We start from the raw sequence: 17,075 nt of genomic DNA, 5'->3' as shown, positions 1-17,075 counted from the left end.
TTACATCTTTTAAATTTGTTCTTCAGGCTTTTGTATCCAAAACTGTCAAACAGTGGCTGCATTGGCACACAACAGTTAACCATGGTTTAGCATTGTAAGAATAAGTCTGTGCAAGGTTCAGGCTTGTACTTTTTTCTTTCCCTCTTCCAAAGCAGAGTATTACATTCAAACCATTAGCTGTGGTTTATTAAAATAAGCCTGCTTCCTAAACTGTTTAGATGTAATAGTAAGTTATTGATAAGAAAATTTCCGAATTCCTTCTTGTGGCTCTACCGGAGAGGAAGGAGTTAAAAAGCCTAAAGAATTATGGCTGAACTGCAACCACTGTGTAGGATAATGTAGAATCTTCTCTGGAAGCATAAAGTATGATCATCGTTATGTTAACTTGGCTGGTCCAGCTTTCTCAAATCCACTGGTGCAGATTTAGTGCTATTGCTAACAACAGTTAGATGTGATTGAATACCACTGAAGAAGAAAATGGCTGTATTTATACACTGCTCTAACCCCTAACCAAGCATACTTCATTATGGCTTACTGTAATAGGTGAACTCAGGCAATGATAGGATGCTGTACACGTGACATTTGTTCAGTATAGAAAATTGCCATTTTAGGTGCACTATGAGACTGTTGCTTATCGCATAATAGTTTGCTTCCTATCATGGGGAAAGAGAAGTCTGATCTTTGTAACTGTATATCCAATACTGTTGTACTGGAGCCTAGCTTAGCTGGTTTGTTGAATTCTTAAAAAAGATCTATCTTTGGTATTAGCTCTGCTATCTTATTCTGCTATAAGAATGCTATATATTTCAAACATTGCACTAAGAGTCCCAAAAGAGTCAGCTCCCTGGAATGTTAATGCAGACAAATTCTGATTGTATAGTATTTTATAACTGGAATTTAATATTGGAGGTTTATTTCTTTATTCATAGTGCTTCATTGGGGATTAGTGAAAGCATGGAAAAACTAGAGGGAACGCTATGTGATCTGCGATTTTGGTGCAGATATACTAATGTCATGAAAACAAAGTTAAATTGGCCTTTTATAGTGGCTCAGAATGCAGTTTGATACTGCTGTGCAGGAGATGATAAATATTATAGAGAAGCTGGGGAGGCTGGGGAATTCTGGGAGTTGAAGCTGGGGAAGCTGGGAAAGTTGAAGTTCACACATCTTAAAGTTGAAGTCCACACATCTTAAAGTTGCTAAGGTTGAGAAACATTGTTCTAACATAAACAATGTCCTTTATTGTGTCCATATATTGACTTTTTTCACACCAAAGAAAAGACGACAGCCTGTTTTTTGTTATTTGTCTCTTCCTCCTCCAGGTGGTTTCAGTTTGCCTGCTCCTTTTGCTGTACAATTCTGAATCCTGTACAGCAATTGTGTCTGTAAGGACACAGTATTATTAGTCACCCACCATATAATTGTTCCCTTTTTCTTACTTGTATAATCTCACACAGCTGTTTTTAGTGCTGCCATAAGAGAATATTCCAAAATGTTTTGTCCTGAATGCTGTTAGGCTTTCTCAAGGAGTGAATGCCAGGTTGATCAAGAGACTCTTTGCCTCAGAGCAGTTAATGACAGAAAAGCTGATGAACTGTAGGATCAAGGGGTTCACTCAGAACCCACAAATGACACTGCACCGCTTGCTAAATGCCTCAAGCCAACTTCCTTTTTGCTTATTCCTGGATTCTTTTCATCACAGGAGGCACGCCGGTTAGTGAAAGTTCTACAAGACCTAGATCCGCCAATCAGCATTGATGGCCGTGCTGTGGATGTAAACCTCGCCACAGGAAAGAGGAGGTAATATGGATGTCACTAAATCATGTACTGTTATGACTTCATTTTATGAATTTTGTCATTTTGTCAGACACATGCGAGCAAAGAAAGTTTAGGCAACCATATTTTCATAAATTAGCATACTTGTATTATAATTTTGTGGAACTGAATGTCCTTATTGTGTTGTGTTCAAGCCATAGTATCTCTCTAACAAATTAATTGCTGTGACCATAAATTACATCTAAGCTATTTCAAGAATAAATTTAACAAGGATAGTAGCTGCTTGAATGAAAAGATATAGCTCTAATAGCAATATTATTTTGTTCATGGACGTTTCGTGGCAAAATATCCTCCACCGCGAAGTCAAAAAATTGATCTGGACCTTCTGTGTAGGTCTCTGAGTAATTTGTAAGAGTGACAATGATTTCTGGCTTTAGATTATGTAATAACAATAGTAATTTAAATTAAAATGGTAAAATCAAGACATATTGGATTAATTTTAAGTTGCCGTCTGTATGAAAGATTTGTGAGGTCAGAATTTTAAAATTTTTGCACTGAGCTGTGATTCAACAGCAATACTTCAGTATACAGTATTTTCATTCAGCTTATTATAGTCCAACTGGTCCAATGAAATTGCCAGAGTTTAAATGAAGCATACTTAGCTTATTGTATGTAGCATTTTTAGAATCCTTAAACTGATTTTAACACAGATACTCTTCTTTTTTCTGTTGCTAGAAATGAATATGGAGACCAAGGTGATATTTCTCGCTTTAACCAGGTAATGTTTGTAATCTGTGATGGCACTTGGAGAAAATTGGCTATTGCCATTCAGCATTTCAAATGTTTAGTTACCTAAAATTAGGTATATTTTTATATTTAATTTACTACAGTGAGCTCTAGAGTATAACCAGAAGAGGAATGTGAAAGATCTATTAACTTTACAGTTGGTCCCCGCAACAGTCAGAACAATTAAAATGTTTATATACACACCCACATGTGTGTGTGTACATGTGTTTGAAATATAAAAATAAAAGTGTATAGATAGAAAATAAACTTTTCCAAAATGTAAGAGTAATTGCTATATCCCAAGTGTCTAATAAGAAGACTCCTAGGTTTATGATGATAACCCTAGGATAGATGTATCATTGCCATGAGATGCCACTGCAGTTTCAAGTTTCCACTCTTCCTGCTGTCATTGTAAAGGAGCAGGAATTGCCTGCTTTTTGCAAATAGGGGAAAACTAGGCCTTTCTAGGAATGACAGCCAAGGCGTTCTGTCAATAAGGGCATAGATTTCAGTAGGTGATACTTTTCTGAGTATTATATAGACCTGATAAGTATCCGATAATACTTTATTAGGTCTTATCACTTGGTATGTGCAAATTTGTGTTTTATAGATCCTTATTTTAAAATCCTACTTGTATTTCAGGGCAAACGGGGCATGAATGACAGGAGAGGCACTGACGTACAGAAACGAAAATCAGAGTGTAAGATGTCTTTTAATCTGATTGTACTACACAATATTTTTCTTGAAATCAAAATCACCTAGTCCTTATAGTATCTTTTCATATTTCAGAATCTTTTGACAGCTCAGTTATATTCAGGACATCTTCTCTTTCTTTTAAGGTTGACCAGTTTACCTCAGCTGGCAGGTGTTGGGGTAAAGGGCAAGAAATTATCATTTTAATTGTTTAATATATATTAATCACCTTAAGTGTAATCTTTGGGACCCTCTGTCTCACCACCCAGAATATATTAGACCAGGGTTTCTCAACCAGAGTTATGCGAGAGGTCACTAGGTGTTCCCTGGGAGAACACAATTTATTTAAAAAATTACTTCGAATTCAGGCAACTTCACATTAAAGAGGTAAGTTTCATTCTTTATTTTTAGTTTTAGAACACTGTTAATGCATATATACAGGCCTACACATGAAACAAATATAATTTTGTGACTTCTGGCCTATATTTGAGCCTGAATGTGCAGGGGTTCCCCAAGGCCTGAAAAATATTTCAAGGGTTCCTCCAGGGTCAAAAAGTTGAGAAAGGCTGTTTTAGAGTATCTCTGTCTTATTTAAAGGACTATCTATCTCCCTATCTGTCTACTTGTAAGCTGCCTCAATCCCTGGAGTAACTCTAGACAGATACAAGTTGTAAGAATTGTCCTTATATCTTTCAGCTTCTTCTGATGTATCTACATTCATTTATGATCCAGATACTGGAAATTATTTTGATCCCATAAGTGGAGTATACTATGATCCCAATACTCAGGTGAGATTGTAAGCATACTTGAGTTCATTTTCTCTTTTTATTACTATGAAATGTTCCTTAAAAAGAAATCCACTTTTTTTTCTGTGCAGAGAGAAATACCAATGGGCCGGGAAGCATCACCACCACCACCTAGTATGAGGCATTATAAAAGCCAAGAAAGGACAAGTGAAAGAGATGAGACATCCAGTAGAGATAATAGAGAGAGAAGAGAAAGACACAGAAATAAATCAGCCAAGGTAGTTATTGGTCATGAGATCATTGTTATGAATTACCTGACCTACATTTCTCAAAAATAAAGTGCTAAAAGTGAAAAAGGATTGGAATTCTATTTACCCAAGGATGAATAACAGACTAGCCTAGTTCATCCCTTTCCTGGGAAATATAAATATAATAGCTAAATGCAAAAAATGTTGTTATTACACATGTCCTTGTAACTAGGAACAATGGAGACAGAGAAGCAAAGATACCTATATAAGCAATGGAATTGTAAAGCAAGCTTTTAATTGTCACTTAATGTTTCAGAATGAGCACCAAGAGGACAAGTTTCCTGCAGAAGATGTCTTTAAAAAGCCACTACCTCCAATATTGAAAAAAGAAGAGAGTACTCCTCCAGTAAGGAGTGTTTGTCTGTTTGTTTGTTTAAATTTGTATCACCGCCCATCTCCCCAACAGGGGACTCTGTCATTTAACTGTAGCAATAATTTCTCTTAAGATTTAATTTTTATCCATTAATTTTAGAAAGTATGCTGCTGACAATATTCTACACTCCAGATTTCTTTAAGTATATGGTCTTTATTCCTTCATGCTTTTGGATAGAGGTAGGTGTCTCAGGAGAGCTGGCTGTAGTAGATTCTGGATATAGTGAAGTGACATGCTTGTATATTTATAAGTATTTTATAGTGTCTAGACAAGTAGGTTATGGAAGAGCACATCTAAAGCAAAATCTTCTAGCAAGGCTTTGAATTCTTCAAGAGGTTTCTCTCTAAAGCCATAACCTCTTTAGAAAGTGAGGCTTCTTGTAGTTTGTCTGGATTTTCCATCTTTTTGCTTGTGGTAGTAGGATGGTCAGAAGGTACAGGTGTGGTGGAAGACCTATCTATCTTGTGTACAGATATGGGAATCCGTGTGGAACTGTACCTTGTAGATGGACTCTCACTCTTAGTGTTCATTCCTGAGGTTCTAAGTGTAAAGCACGGGTCATCTCTCATCTCAGCCAGACCTCTAATAGAATTTAAGAAAAATTAGCAAGGAGGAACTGTGACTTTATGTTAATATGATTGTTCTTTTAGGCCTAGTTTTCTGCTTTGGTTGTTGAGGTTCAGTTGTGCTCTCAATCCATGACTTAGGACAGATTCAACATATTTAAGAGACTGTGGAGAGAGTACACAAGTTATCAGTACATGTTGTGTAAAGAAATGTAAATAGAAGTGTGATACGTGAAATGTAAGAGATAGCAGTGGTGTCATATCTGGACTACCCTTGTGGCCAAATTAAGTGGAAGTCCCTGAGTTGACAGAATTAATTGCATCCCTTCACATTGCAGATAAGAAATACATATTTTAAATGCTCTCCCATGTTCATTTTTCCTGATCATGCTAAAACAAAACTTACCCTACTGGATCTAGCCTAGGGTTACTATATCTGGGCTGCAAAAATCCAGATGGTCCCTAGATATAGTTTTTTATATTTTTTGATGCCAACTAGTGGTCACTTGGTTTTGCAGCCCAGATATGGTAGTCTTCATCTAGCCTAGTCTTTTAGTAAAAGAAGAGCTTCATTTATTCATTCAATCAATTTATATAGCTGCCCATCTCAGCAATGACTCTGGATGATAAAATAGAAATTATTTTATAAAAGTAGAAATTATTAAAACATGCTCCTTTTAAATAACCCATAAATCAGGAAAAACCCATGTATCAGGATATATCTTCCCATTTGTATGAAGAATGTTATTTACATATATTGGACAGTTTTCACACAAGTTACAGTGAAATTTCAGCTAGAATGGTGTTCAGCTTTGAGAGAGATACAGGTAAATTTGAGAACAAAGAGATACATTTTGAAGACTAACAAATAGGAAAGATCTGGGTTCAACTTTTAGCAGTATGTTAACATGTCTCCTTTAGCTGTGTAATTGCATAGCTAGTATATTAAGATGTAAATGGTAAATAGTGGTAGTAACTATATTGAATATTGCAAGTTTATTTGTAAGTCTATTATTGCATTGTTTTTATTAAAAAGGTAACTTTTAACAATGTTTTATCTTTTAAAAAATTATTTCATTTGTTTTTGCATAACTCTGTTAGCCACTTCAGACTTCAAGTCATTACATTATGACTACATCCCCTGTGTTACAGATACTAGAGAAATGCCATTGGATTAGTTCATGGCAAAGTAGAAGTTGAATTGGGATCTTCTTTGTGATGTATAACTCATTTCTTACTCTATATCACACATTAGTTAAATGCTCTGACTGAAACATATAATCCTTGATGTAATATTAGTCACTTGAGGCAGTCAAGTCCAAGCACAGTGGCTGGATTTGCTTCAGTTCTCTATGTGGGTCTCATCCTTTTATCCTTTTTCTCCAGCCAAAGGTGGTGAATCCTCTGATAGGGCTTCTAGGGGAATATGGTGGAGATAGTGACAATGAGGAAGAAGAGGAGGAAGAGCCACAGCCACAGCCACCACGGCCAGTAGTCCAGCAAGAGGAACGGCCTCAAAAGGTTGAAAGCGATGAAGACAAGCTGACGGACTGGAATAAGTTAGCATGTTTACTTTGCCGGAGGCAGTTTCCAAATAAAGAGGTCCTGATTAAGCATCAACAACTATCCAATCTTCATAAAGTAAGAAAGGAGGCAATAAGTTCTGGAAGAGTCTGTTGTACATCTAGTAACTTCGTATTAGTAGGCATGTTAGATAGAAATACAATCAGAAATTAAATAGCTTTTCAGATAAAGCATGTCAGTTCTGAGTTCTGAACCATACTTACTGCACAAACATTGCAAGTAGTGAAGGAACCTACCTAGTCACCTGCAGTTGAAAATTAATAGATTTGACGGTCTCTTCTAGCTCATCCCTTAGCCAATTAAGGCCTTGGCTTTGATAGCTGAGCAAAAATTGGGATTGCCATAGGAGCATCTTCAATGAAGAACAGTAGCTGTGCTATTCACAATTGAGGATAATATTCCTTATGTCAACTAAAAATGAAAAATTAAGAAATGTGAACTATCTAGCACACAAGATTTAGAATGATTGGGAAAATAAATTTGCCCATGTTAAGAATAGTTTTCTTGTGTCCCCTATATAAGTAGAGAAGTACTGTATTTCATACTGGAACATTAAATGGTTACTGGAAAGGGGAAAAATTGGCTCCATGTTTCACAAGTACTTCCGTCGGATATAATATGCAGACCTTCCCTTGTTAATTTTAATCAGATTGCTTCTTACTATTTTCAGTATTAAGTGACAAGGAATTAAAGTGTGACAAAGAATTAGATCTCTATTATTCTAAGCCTTGATCTTAACTTTGATTTAAAGTAAACTGTGATTATTGCTGATCACAATACAGATGTATTAAATCATGGGTGATACTGAAAAGGAGAGGAGACATGTGAGTTTTTAAGAAAGATCAGAGTAGTTTAGATGGAAGTGTGTAGGGCATTCTCTTTATCACAGAATATCAAAGCAGTTGATTTTTACTCCTCCCATCCGAACATTCATATAATTCAAATAATCACAAATGAATAGTTAAATACATAGCACGCTAATAAAAGAAATCTCTTCTTGAAAAAAAAAAATGGGAGCCCTAATGAGCAGCATAAATTCCCTCTTACTCTATTATGCATTCTGTAGAACTTTGGTAGTATTTAGTATTACAGTTTGCTGTTGAGTTTCCATTATTCTCAAATATCTATTGCTAATCCTAATGCTTTGCCGCTCTCAAAATATGGTCATTGGTTAGGACATTTTGGAATACTTTAAATAATTAGAATAAAACTTCATAGCATAAAGTGTGACATTTTAAGAGATATTTGTTTTTTCTTACAGCAAAACCTAGAGATTCACTGGAAAATAAAAAGATCAGAGCAAGAACTGGCATATTTGGAGAAGCGAGAGCGAGAGGTGACTGAAGAATTATGTTTGCCTGATATCCTCTGCATTGTGGCCTGAGGAAATGGGGCTTTGATAAATGAACAAAACACTAAATCTCTGTGTGTCCCACCAGTTGGACATACGCATGTGCTTAGGTGAAGGTAGGAACATTCACCCTGTAACATCCAGAGAAGTGCTTGTAGGTGCCACTTTAGGTGCAGCTAAAGAGGGACCAACGAAACTGTCTCTGCTCCCCTCCTTCACCCTGATACCTTATCTAAGTACTTGGGTGATAACACGGATCTGGAAGATGAAGCAAGCTATTTGGCAGAGTAATGAGGACTTCAGATTTTTCTTCCATTGTTTAGATTAGCTGGGCATACATGGGCTTTCAATTAAGGCATCATACCAGGGAGGGAGGGAGGGAACATCAGTAGAAGCATTTTTAGTAATTCTGTTTTCTAACAAAAAGGGAAGATTTAAAGAAAAGGGAAGTGACCGAAGAGAGAGATTTGAGGAACGAGAATCTCCAGAGAGAAAACGGCCAAAATACTTCAGAAATTCTGAAAGGTATTGACACAGCCTCGTGAGATAAGTCCTTACAGCTGCTTCTGTGTCTTTTTAAATGACACGAGACTGTAATAAAATCAATATTTGAAATTAATATATTTTACAATGTATATAATTTAAGTGCTCAGATTGCTTTTGTGATAAATTGTAGCCTGCTTTGGGATTTTAATGATAAAACAGGATAGACATTTTTATAACTAATAAGTAAAGCTCTAAAATATACTGTAATGTTATTTTTAATGTGTTATTTTTACTTTAAAAATGAAAATATAATGTTGAAAGAAAATGGCTTTCTTTAGATTCTTTAGTGAGCCTATGTGAGATTTGAATGACTAGCTTCTTGGCTCACCCTGCTAATTGCTGTTTCGTTTTTAGAAGTATCTTTATGTTGAAGATAAAGCTGAGCTATAAATGTTTTTGTGTGTGTGTGTATTTACTACTTAGCCTTCTTAGTCTCTCTACTTTTGCAATGAATGCTTGGCTTAGCTTGCTTTAATAGAACTCTTGTATTGTTAAGAAAAAACGTGCATAAACAAAATCATTTAACATTAGTTACTTACCTCTTATGAGTTAAGATTCCCTGACATTCCCTGATTCTGGCTATGTAAATTTAAAATGTACCGGATTACAGGAGTATACCTTTCAGACAGAAGTTAGCCAATGCCTGTGCTGAAAGAGAAATCTAAGTACACATGACAGCCTGGCTCCTGAGCGTCCAGTTAACCTACAAGCATGTATATAAAACATACTGTTGTACATGTGCTTAAAATGTCTCCACATCTATTTGTTTGCAGTGATTATAAGCCCACAGATAAAGGAAGAATGGAGAGCAATAGCAAAGGAAGCCGAATGATGCAGGCTATGGGCTGGAAGGAAGGCTCGGGGCTCGGGCGCAATGAACAAGGCATGACATCACCAGTAGAGGTAAAATTTCTCTCTTTACAAATGAATGCAGTTTACTGAACAGGCAGCACCTAGCTGACCTTGGCTTAACTCAAAAATCTAAGCAGTGTTGGACCTGAGGAGTACTTCAATGGGAGATTACCATAAAATCCTATGTCAGTAAACCGAGCTTGGAAGTTGGAAAAACATCATAGGAGGAGTCATTGTCAAACTGCTTCTGTATTAGTCAAGAGGACTGCATGGATAAATCCATGTAGACACCAGCAATGTCCTAACAGCCAGGAACCACGCTGAGACAAGGAACTGGTCTCTAATGTTTTATTGCTTGTACATAACAGGAATCCTAACAAACTGAAGAAGCGTGGGAAAAACCCAGACATATAAACCCCAAAGGGTTAAGGCGGTCCCGATCTGTGTCTCTTTGAATGGCTGCCCAATTCCTCAGTGCTACGCATGCGCTTAACAGTCTGGATGGGAGCCCCCTGCTCGCCATCCTTACTCATGACAAGCAATCAAGAATGACTTGAGAGATTATTTGATCTCTGAGTTCACAGTTTTTGAGACTCTTCACTGAAAAGCTACAGTATACAGAATATTATCAGTCTGTATCTCTTAATAATGCCACTTGGATCATTTTTAAACAGGAGCTGGAAATGCTCAAAAAGAGATGTAATTTGAGTGCATGTTCCATAAATAATCTGTTTCTACCATGATAAAATTACCACTTGAAATCTACACAGCTGGACGAGTGGGAGGAACAAAAGCTGTTTCTCATAACTTGAACATTTTTATACAAAAAAACATATGAGATACAATCTCACTGCTTCATTTCCTGACAGGGTATTGAACTGAATGGATTTGTATGGAACTGGTCCCATGTAGCTCGTTAAGGAAGGCATGTTGTATTGCAACTATTATTTTCTTTTGTACAAGCCTGCCCAACCACTGAGTTCAGCAAGGGAGTTTCCTTTACGTGAAATATGGTTGGTGGAACAAGCTTTCCACCATAATTGCAGCATCCAGGATATTGTCCTGGGAAGTTGATCTGGTACTCCTAAGTAGCAATTTACTGTAACAAGTAAAAAGTTCCCATTTAGAAGATACCTTGTCTAGCTGACTCTGGATTGATGGCTTTTGGGTCTGTGGGGGTTCTTTTTTGTTTTAATAAGACTAGCTGCCTTGAGGATTTAGTTGAAGTGGAAGTGGAGTAGATATGTTGAAATCTGGGTAACAACACAGGCACAGAGTTGATCTTGCAGGTCAGAAATAATCTCTAGAATGAAGTAAGCATAACATCGTTATAAGATAAAATGTTAAAAGGGCCTTTGCACAACTTTGTGTTGTGAGCCAGTTACGCCCCTTCCTGGAGCGAGAGGCCCTTCGAACGGTCACTCATGCCCTGGTCATCTCCCATATAGACTACTGTAATGCGCTCTACATGGGGCTACCCTTGAAGAGTATCCGGAAGCTACAGCTGGTCCAAAATGCAGCTGCGTGGGCGATTTTAGGTGCTTCAAGATCAGCACATATTACTACTTTGCTCTGCAAGCTGCATTGGGTGCCAGTTTGCTTCTGGGTCCAATTCAAGGTGTTGGTTATCACCTTTAAAGCCCTACATGGCATGGGACCAGGTTACCTGAGGGACCGCCTCTTCCCCGTATCATCAGCCAGTCCCACCCGCTCATGCAGAGAGGACCCTGTCTGCAAGAGAATTCCATCTGGTGGGGTCTAAGAGGCGGGCCTTCTCTGCAGCAGTTCCGCCCTTTGGAACAACTTTCCCCCGGAAGTGAGGCTAGCCTCCTCCCTCCTGGACTTCAGAAAACAGTTGAAGACCAGGTTGTGTAACCTGGCTTGGAGTGGGTAGAGGAAGAGCCATTCCTGGGGTTGGTTGGTTCCCTAGTCCTGCCAGGACCGGTCTTATCCCCTTATGGGTTGAATTAGATCTGCCGTCACCTGGATTTTATTGTATTTTATACTGGTATTTATTGCTTATTGATATTATTTATGATTTGATTGAATTTTAACTGTTTTTATTGTGAACCGCCCAGGGTCCCCCGTGTGGGGGAGATGGGTGATGATAAAAGATAGATAGATAGATAGATAGATAGATAGATAGATAGATAGATAGATAGATAGATAGAGTTCCTCTCTTGCAGATAAGTAGGCAAGGCAAGTAATACTGACTTTCTTTAGTACTTAATAATTATAGTTAATGAAAAGAGATTGAAATATTAAAAAAAAACCTCTATTTCTTCTCTGGCAATAAAAACATAACTGTTTCAATAAGATTTACGTATTTTTTTCCAGGCAGAAAATCGGAAGAAGGGAGCAGGCTTAGGGACCCAGGGGAGGCCCAGTAGAAGGCAATCTAATGAAACATACCGAGATGCTGTGCGGAGAGTCATGTTTGCCCGCTACAAGGAACTTGAATAAATGTGGAAAGGAATCACTCTATACCCTACACATCCTGTATCATCCAGCCCCTTTGTGTTCTTTCTTTTGTAATCTTTTTTTCTTTTTTGCTGCTGAAGTGTGTTTTAGTTGATTTTTGTTTTTGAAATAAAACAGAAAAAACATTTATTTGTGGTTTCCTTTCCCCCCAGAATTTTGAGAGAAATCTGCTAGATGTAGCAAATTACAGCCTTCTGGATACATATGGATGTTTTATATTTCTGTTCATATTCTGCTATCACCACCCATCATAAATTTGGTGGGAAAAATACTACAGCAAAGAAAGGAACATTATCTGGATGCTTTTCACTTGAGTTTTAAACTGGGATATAATACTGAGATAACATTGATAATGCTTAATAATCTCTGGCAGGATTGAGGGTGGTGCATAGCTGCCCCCCTCCCCCGATCTCTCAGTGGCCTTTGACACTATTGATCATGTGTCCTTCTGGATTGACTTTGGGGGTGGGGGGTGGGAGGGCACAGTGCTGCAGTGGTGGTGGTTCCTCCAGGGTAGGTTTCAGTTGGCATGGGTAGGAAGGGAAAGCTCTAGTCCTAGATCTCCTCTTTGTGGGGTCTGTCAGGGCTCTGTGCTCTCTCTGCTTCTGTTTAATATCTACATGAAACTGCTGGGTGAGGCCATCCATCTGCATGGGGTTAAGTGATGATACTCAGCTAAACATTTTTACCCTGGTCAACCAAATGATGCTGTCAAGATTCTTTCTGGGTTTCTAGAAGCTGCAGGGGAAGTGGAAAAACAGGTTTCGGCTTGAACCTAGCAAGAATAAGTAGTAGTGAGTTTTAGGTCCTCTGGATTGGGAGACCTTCCATCTTTAGTTCTGGATGGAATCGCACTCCCTCAGACAAAATTGGTGTGTAATTTGGGGGCGCTCTGAGACCCTCAGCTCCAGCTGTGGCCAATAGGGCCTTTGCAAAGATCCATCTTGTGCATTAATTGTGGCTGTTTCTGGATCACAAACACTACTCTCAGTCACAATACCTTGGTCAACTGCTTCCACTGTTGCAATGTGCTGCCCTTGAAAACCATATCATAGCTACAATTGGTCCCCAGAATAGTTATAATGCATCACATGTAACACTGCTACTTTGTAAGCTGCACTGGCTCCCAGCTGCCTTCTGGGTGCAATTCAAGGTGCTGTCTACCACCCATAAAGTATTTTATGACACGGGGCCAGGTTATTTATGGCACTGCGTCTCTACAATTGTTTCTGCCCATTCTACGAGATCCAGTAGGGTTGGCACACTGCAGATCCCATGTCATCTGGTAGGACTCAAAAGATGTGCCTTCTCTGTCATGGTGCCTGTCCTTTGGATTAGCATCCCTGAGATTTGGATCACCCCTATCCTGTTGGCCTTCTTTAAGGCACTGACAACTTGGCTCCTCCCCCAGGCATTGGGCAAGGGCATTGGATTAGCCCATTTTGCAATGGTTGAGAATGTAAATATGATTGTGGTTTGTCCTTGGTGTTACTTTGGTTTTGTTGTTTTATTTTGGTTATTTTTGTTCTTTGTATCCTCTGTTAGTTACCCAGAGTCACATTTATGAGTTGAGCTGCTATATACAGCGAATAATAATAATAATAGGGGTTTTTTTTAGAACTATTGCTCAGAAAGGATTACCTTCTAGAAAGCTACTGGATCACTCCTGGAATGGCTGGGAATCTGCATGGCCCAGATGAGAAACAGAACTTTAGGGTTTGCGCATATCTAATATTCAAACTGTGTTGTCGCTATCAGATGAGCTACGGTTGCCACAACTTTCTAACAGCTTTATAATTTTATTTCTGACAAAAGCATGATGAAAAGCGTCTTCTGTTATAGGGCTGTCTGCAAGCCAAGATGGTGGGGATGACTATACAATCAAAGTCCCACCCCTTTGCACATGCACAAAGTGGGGAGGCTTCAATCTCACCCGCCATTTTGGCAGATGCCCCTGGACAAACCATGTGATTCGCTAAAATAGCTGCCAATTTGCATGGATGACAAGGCTTTTCTGTTCTTTTCCAGTCTTTATAAATCTGCTCAGAAGCCTTTGCCACAGGTTAATTTTCAGCACACACAATGTCACCCTCTATCCTAATCCCCTCATAAAATTCTGAGGATCAAATGTATTAATAATAGAGATTTAAAAGGGTCTTGCTTCTCTGTGCGTAGTTTTTAAGAAAACACGAAAAATATTGAAAAATCATTTTTATTTCTCTTTTTTTCCCCAAATTATTATCTAGGACCTACCTAGGAGAGTTGCCTTAGATTCTCAATTTGGGGAGATCACTGCTGCTAGGAAATACTGTTTTCTAGTGAGTAAGCAGGCCTTCTCTACTTTTCCTTCCCTGCCCATTCACCTTCTCTATTTAGCTCATTGCCATTGCTTTGTGACTTTCCTTTCCTCATGCTGCTGCCCCTTTTCCCACCTCCATTCTCCCCCTCACCATTTCTTATATTTGTGCTAAGAGAGCACAGCATCAGTGTATGAGCTTCAAAGCATGTACTTGAATGTTTCTTTATGTGAGAGGAAATGATTGCCATATTTCATCAGTTACAAAGGTTCTTACCTCATGGCAATAAGGATGAAGTGTCAGTATTTCTCCACCTTCATTGCATCTGCCATTGCATCTGCCACCCTCATTGCATTTTTAGGGTGACTCAGTCGCTGCTGGGGAGGGATGGGCCACTGGATCATCTGCAGGGTTGGTGGGAAGAGTATTTGGCCAATTTGGCAGAAAGGATTGCTCAGATCCGCTTCAAGCTGGATTCCAACTGGGCAGGTCTGGCTGAGGTGTGTGGGGCTCAGTCTTGTATGTTTTTGAATGAGTTTGAGTTGGTGGCATCTAAGGAACTGGACAGTTAGTTTAACCACCTGTTTATTGGACCCAGGTCCCTCCTGGGTTATTAAAGCAGCCAGGAAGTTGACCTGTAGGGTCCACGCTGGGGTGTTGACCTTGAGAGAGGGGGTAGTATGCCCCCTCCTCAAGAGGCCAGTCTTGGACTCAGTGATTTTAGACAACTTCTGTCCTGTCTCCAATTTTTTCTTTTTGGGGAAAGTTGAGAAGATTGTCTATAGTTCCAGAGAACCCTGGAGGAAGTGGATTACCTAGACTTATCTACATTTCAGTTGGGTCTGTTCCTTTATTGAACAGCTGTTACTGTTAGGCAATTCTTCCTGATGGCCAACCAAAATCTTCCTTGTAATTTAAACGTACTGTTTCTTGTCCTCTTTTGAATAATTCTGAATTTTCTGCATGAAAACCCTTCAAATACTTGCCGACTGCTTTCCTGCCTTCTGCAATCTTCTCCATGCTAAATAAACTGTTGCTCCTACCAATTTGGCTGATATCTTCTGGACACAATCTGTCAGAGTCCTTTCTAAAATAAGATGCCCAGAACTGTGCAGTTTGAGAAATCCAGAATAAGACAGCAGCAGTAACTTCTCTTGATCTTGGTACTGTATTTCTGTTGGTGTAACCTGGAATTACCTTTTTTTTTTTAGCTGCATAATTGTTGGCTCATGTTCAGCTTGTGATCCACCAAGACACTGATATCTTCACATACTGATGCCCAATATGATCTCTCCCTGCAGTCCTATACTCATGCCTTTCATTTTTCTTATTCAAATGTAGGACTTTGCATTTGTCCCTGTTGAAATTCCTATTGTTGGTTTTTACCCGTTGTTCCACTTTATAATGATTTATACATTTGCAGGTGGTCCTTGTTCAATGACCACTTACAGCAACCAAACTTATGACAGTGCTGAACGAGTGGTAGTTACAACAGGTCCTTGTACTTATGGCTGTTGCAGCATCCCCATGGTCACGTGATTGCAATTTGCAACCTTCCCTGCTGTATTCCAACAAGCAAACTCAATGGGGAAGCCAGCAGGTAGTCACAAATTGTGGTCAGGTGAGGTCCTCGCTTAATGATGGTGACAGACTGTAGGAACTGCTGTCGCTAACAGCACGGCCACATGTTTTTCTGACTTTTGATGGAGTTTCCAGTCCCAATTAGCATCATTATGTGAGGATGTATGCCCATGTATCACCAGATGGGCAAACCTGCATTGGTTGCCAGTTGCTTCCAGGTGCAATTCAACATGTTGATCACTATATTCAAAGCCCCTCATGGCTCAGTGCCTGGTTATTTGAGGAATTGCCTATCTCTGATAGTTTCTGCTCAACTGGTAAGATTGGCCAGAGTGGGTTTATTCCAGGTCCTGTTGATTAAACAGGGTCACCTACTAGGACCTTTGAAATGCACTTTCTCTGTTGTGGCACCTGCCCTTTGGAAACCCTCAACCACTCCCAGAGATCTGTATGGCTCCCACCTGATGACATTCCAGCTGTTCTCCCAGGCTTTCATGTTCAGCTTGTGATCCACCAAGACACTGATATCTTCACATACTGATGCCCAATATGATCCTCCCTGCAGTCCTATACTCATGCCTTTCATTTTTCTTATTCAAATGTAGGACTTTGCATTTGGTTGTTTTGTGTTATATTGTTTTTTTTTCCAGATATACATGGTTCTTGTTTTAGTTTCTTTCCTTCACTTTTAAACTGTAAGCTGCCTAGAATCATTTGGAGTTGGGCAGCCTCTAAATTTAGTAAAATAATTTAAAGAGTAAGATCCTGCTGAATGCTGTCCTACACCCATCTTTGTATCACCTACAGATTTTATACTTTCTAATCCCTCATTCAAGTAACTTGTAAGTGGTTTGCAAGGCTGGGCATTGCACAGGATTTTTATATCCCTCTCTGTATATTCTCAATAGGGTTGAACTCTTAAATTCAGAGGTTTCTTCCTTTTGGTTAAACATGCTATTTGGGGGAATAGAGTAGAAAGTAAAAGCTTTTTGGCCCTATTGTAAACTTTTCTTCGGGAGTATATTCACCTAAACTTTGTACTTGTTTTCAAGTTAAAGTCAAGCCAGAGCAGTTTGTGATTTAGAATTATTTTTTACAATCTGGTTTACATTCAGCCAACTGGATACACTGAGAA

The 17,075-nt window shown here is 38.8% G+C and overlaps 1 protein-coding gene across 4 annotated transcripts in view; it reads left to right on the top strand.

The window, feature by feature from the left end:
• RBM6 (RNA binding motif protein 6) overlaps positions 1-12,095 on the top strand; it is a 60,075-nt gene extending 47,980 nt beyond the window's left edge. For all 4 annotated transcript variants that reach the window (XM_063291998.1, XM_063292002.1, XM_063292001.1 and 1 more), the window contains exons 11-21: positions 1,703-1,800; positions 2,512-2,554; positions 3,205-3,262; positions 3,952-4,043; positions 4,133-4,279; positions 4,566-4,655; positions 6,635-6,889; positions 8,094-8,168; positions 8,611-8,708; positions 9,503-9,632; positions 11,919-12,095. In XM_063291998.1, coding sequence (XP_063148068.1) covers positions 1,703-1,800; positions 2,512-2,554; positions 3,205-3,262; positions 3,952-4,043; positions 4,133-4,279; positions 4,566-4,655; positions 6,635-6,889; positions 8,094-8,168; positions 8,611-8,708; positions 9,503-9,632; positions 11,919-12,044 — 1,212 coding nt within the window. In that variant the 3' untranslated portion in view covers positions 12,045-12,095. The remainder of the gene's footprint in view (positions 1-1,702; positions 1,801-2,511; positions 2,555-3,204; positions 3,263-3,951; positions 4,044-4,132; positions 4,280-4,565; positions 4,656-6,634; positions 6,890-8,093; positions 8,169-8,610; positions 8,709-9,502; positions 9,633-11,918) is intronic.
• Positions 12,096-17,075: the final 4,980 nt, after the last annotated feature.

The sequence above is a fragment of the Candoia aspera genome, chromosome 2 (assembly GCF_035149785.1).
Source record: "Candoia aspera isolate rCanAsp1 chromosome 2, rCanAsp1.hap2, whole genome shotgun sequence".
In the NCBI taxonomy this organism is placed as follows: Eukaryota; Metazoa; Chordata; class Lepidosauria; order Squamata; family Boidae; genus Candoia; species Candoia aspera.
Note: the sequence above shows the minus strand (reverse complement) of the source record. Positions and strands in the feature narration are given on the sequence as shown.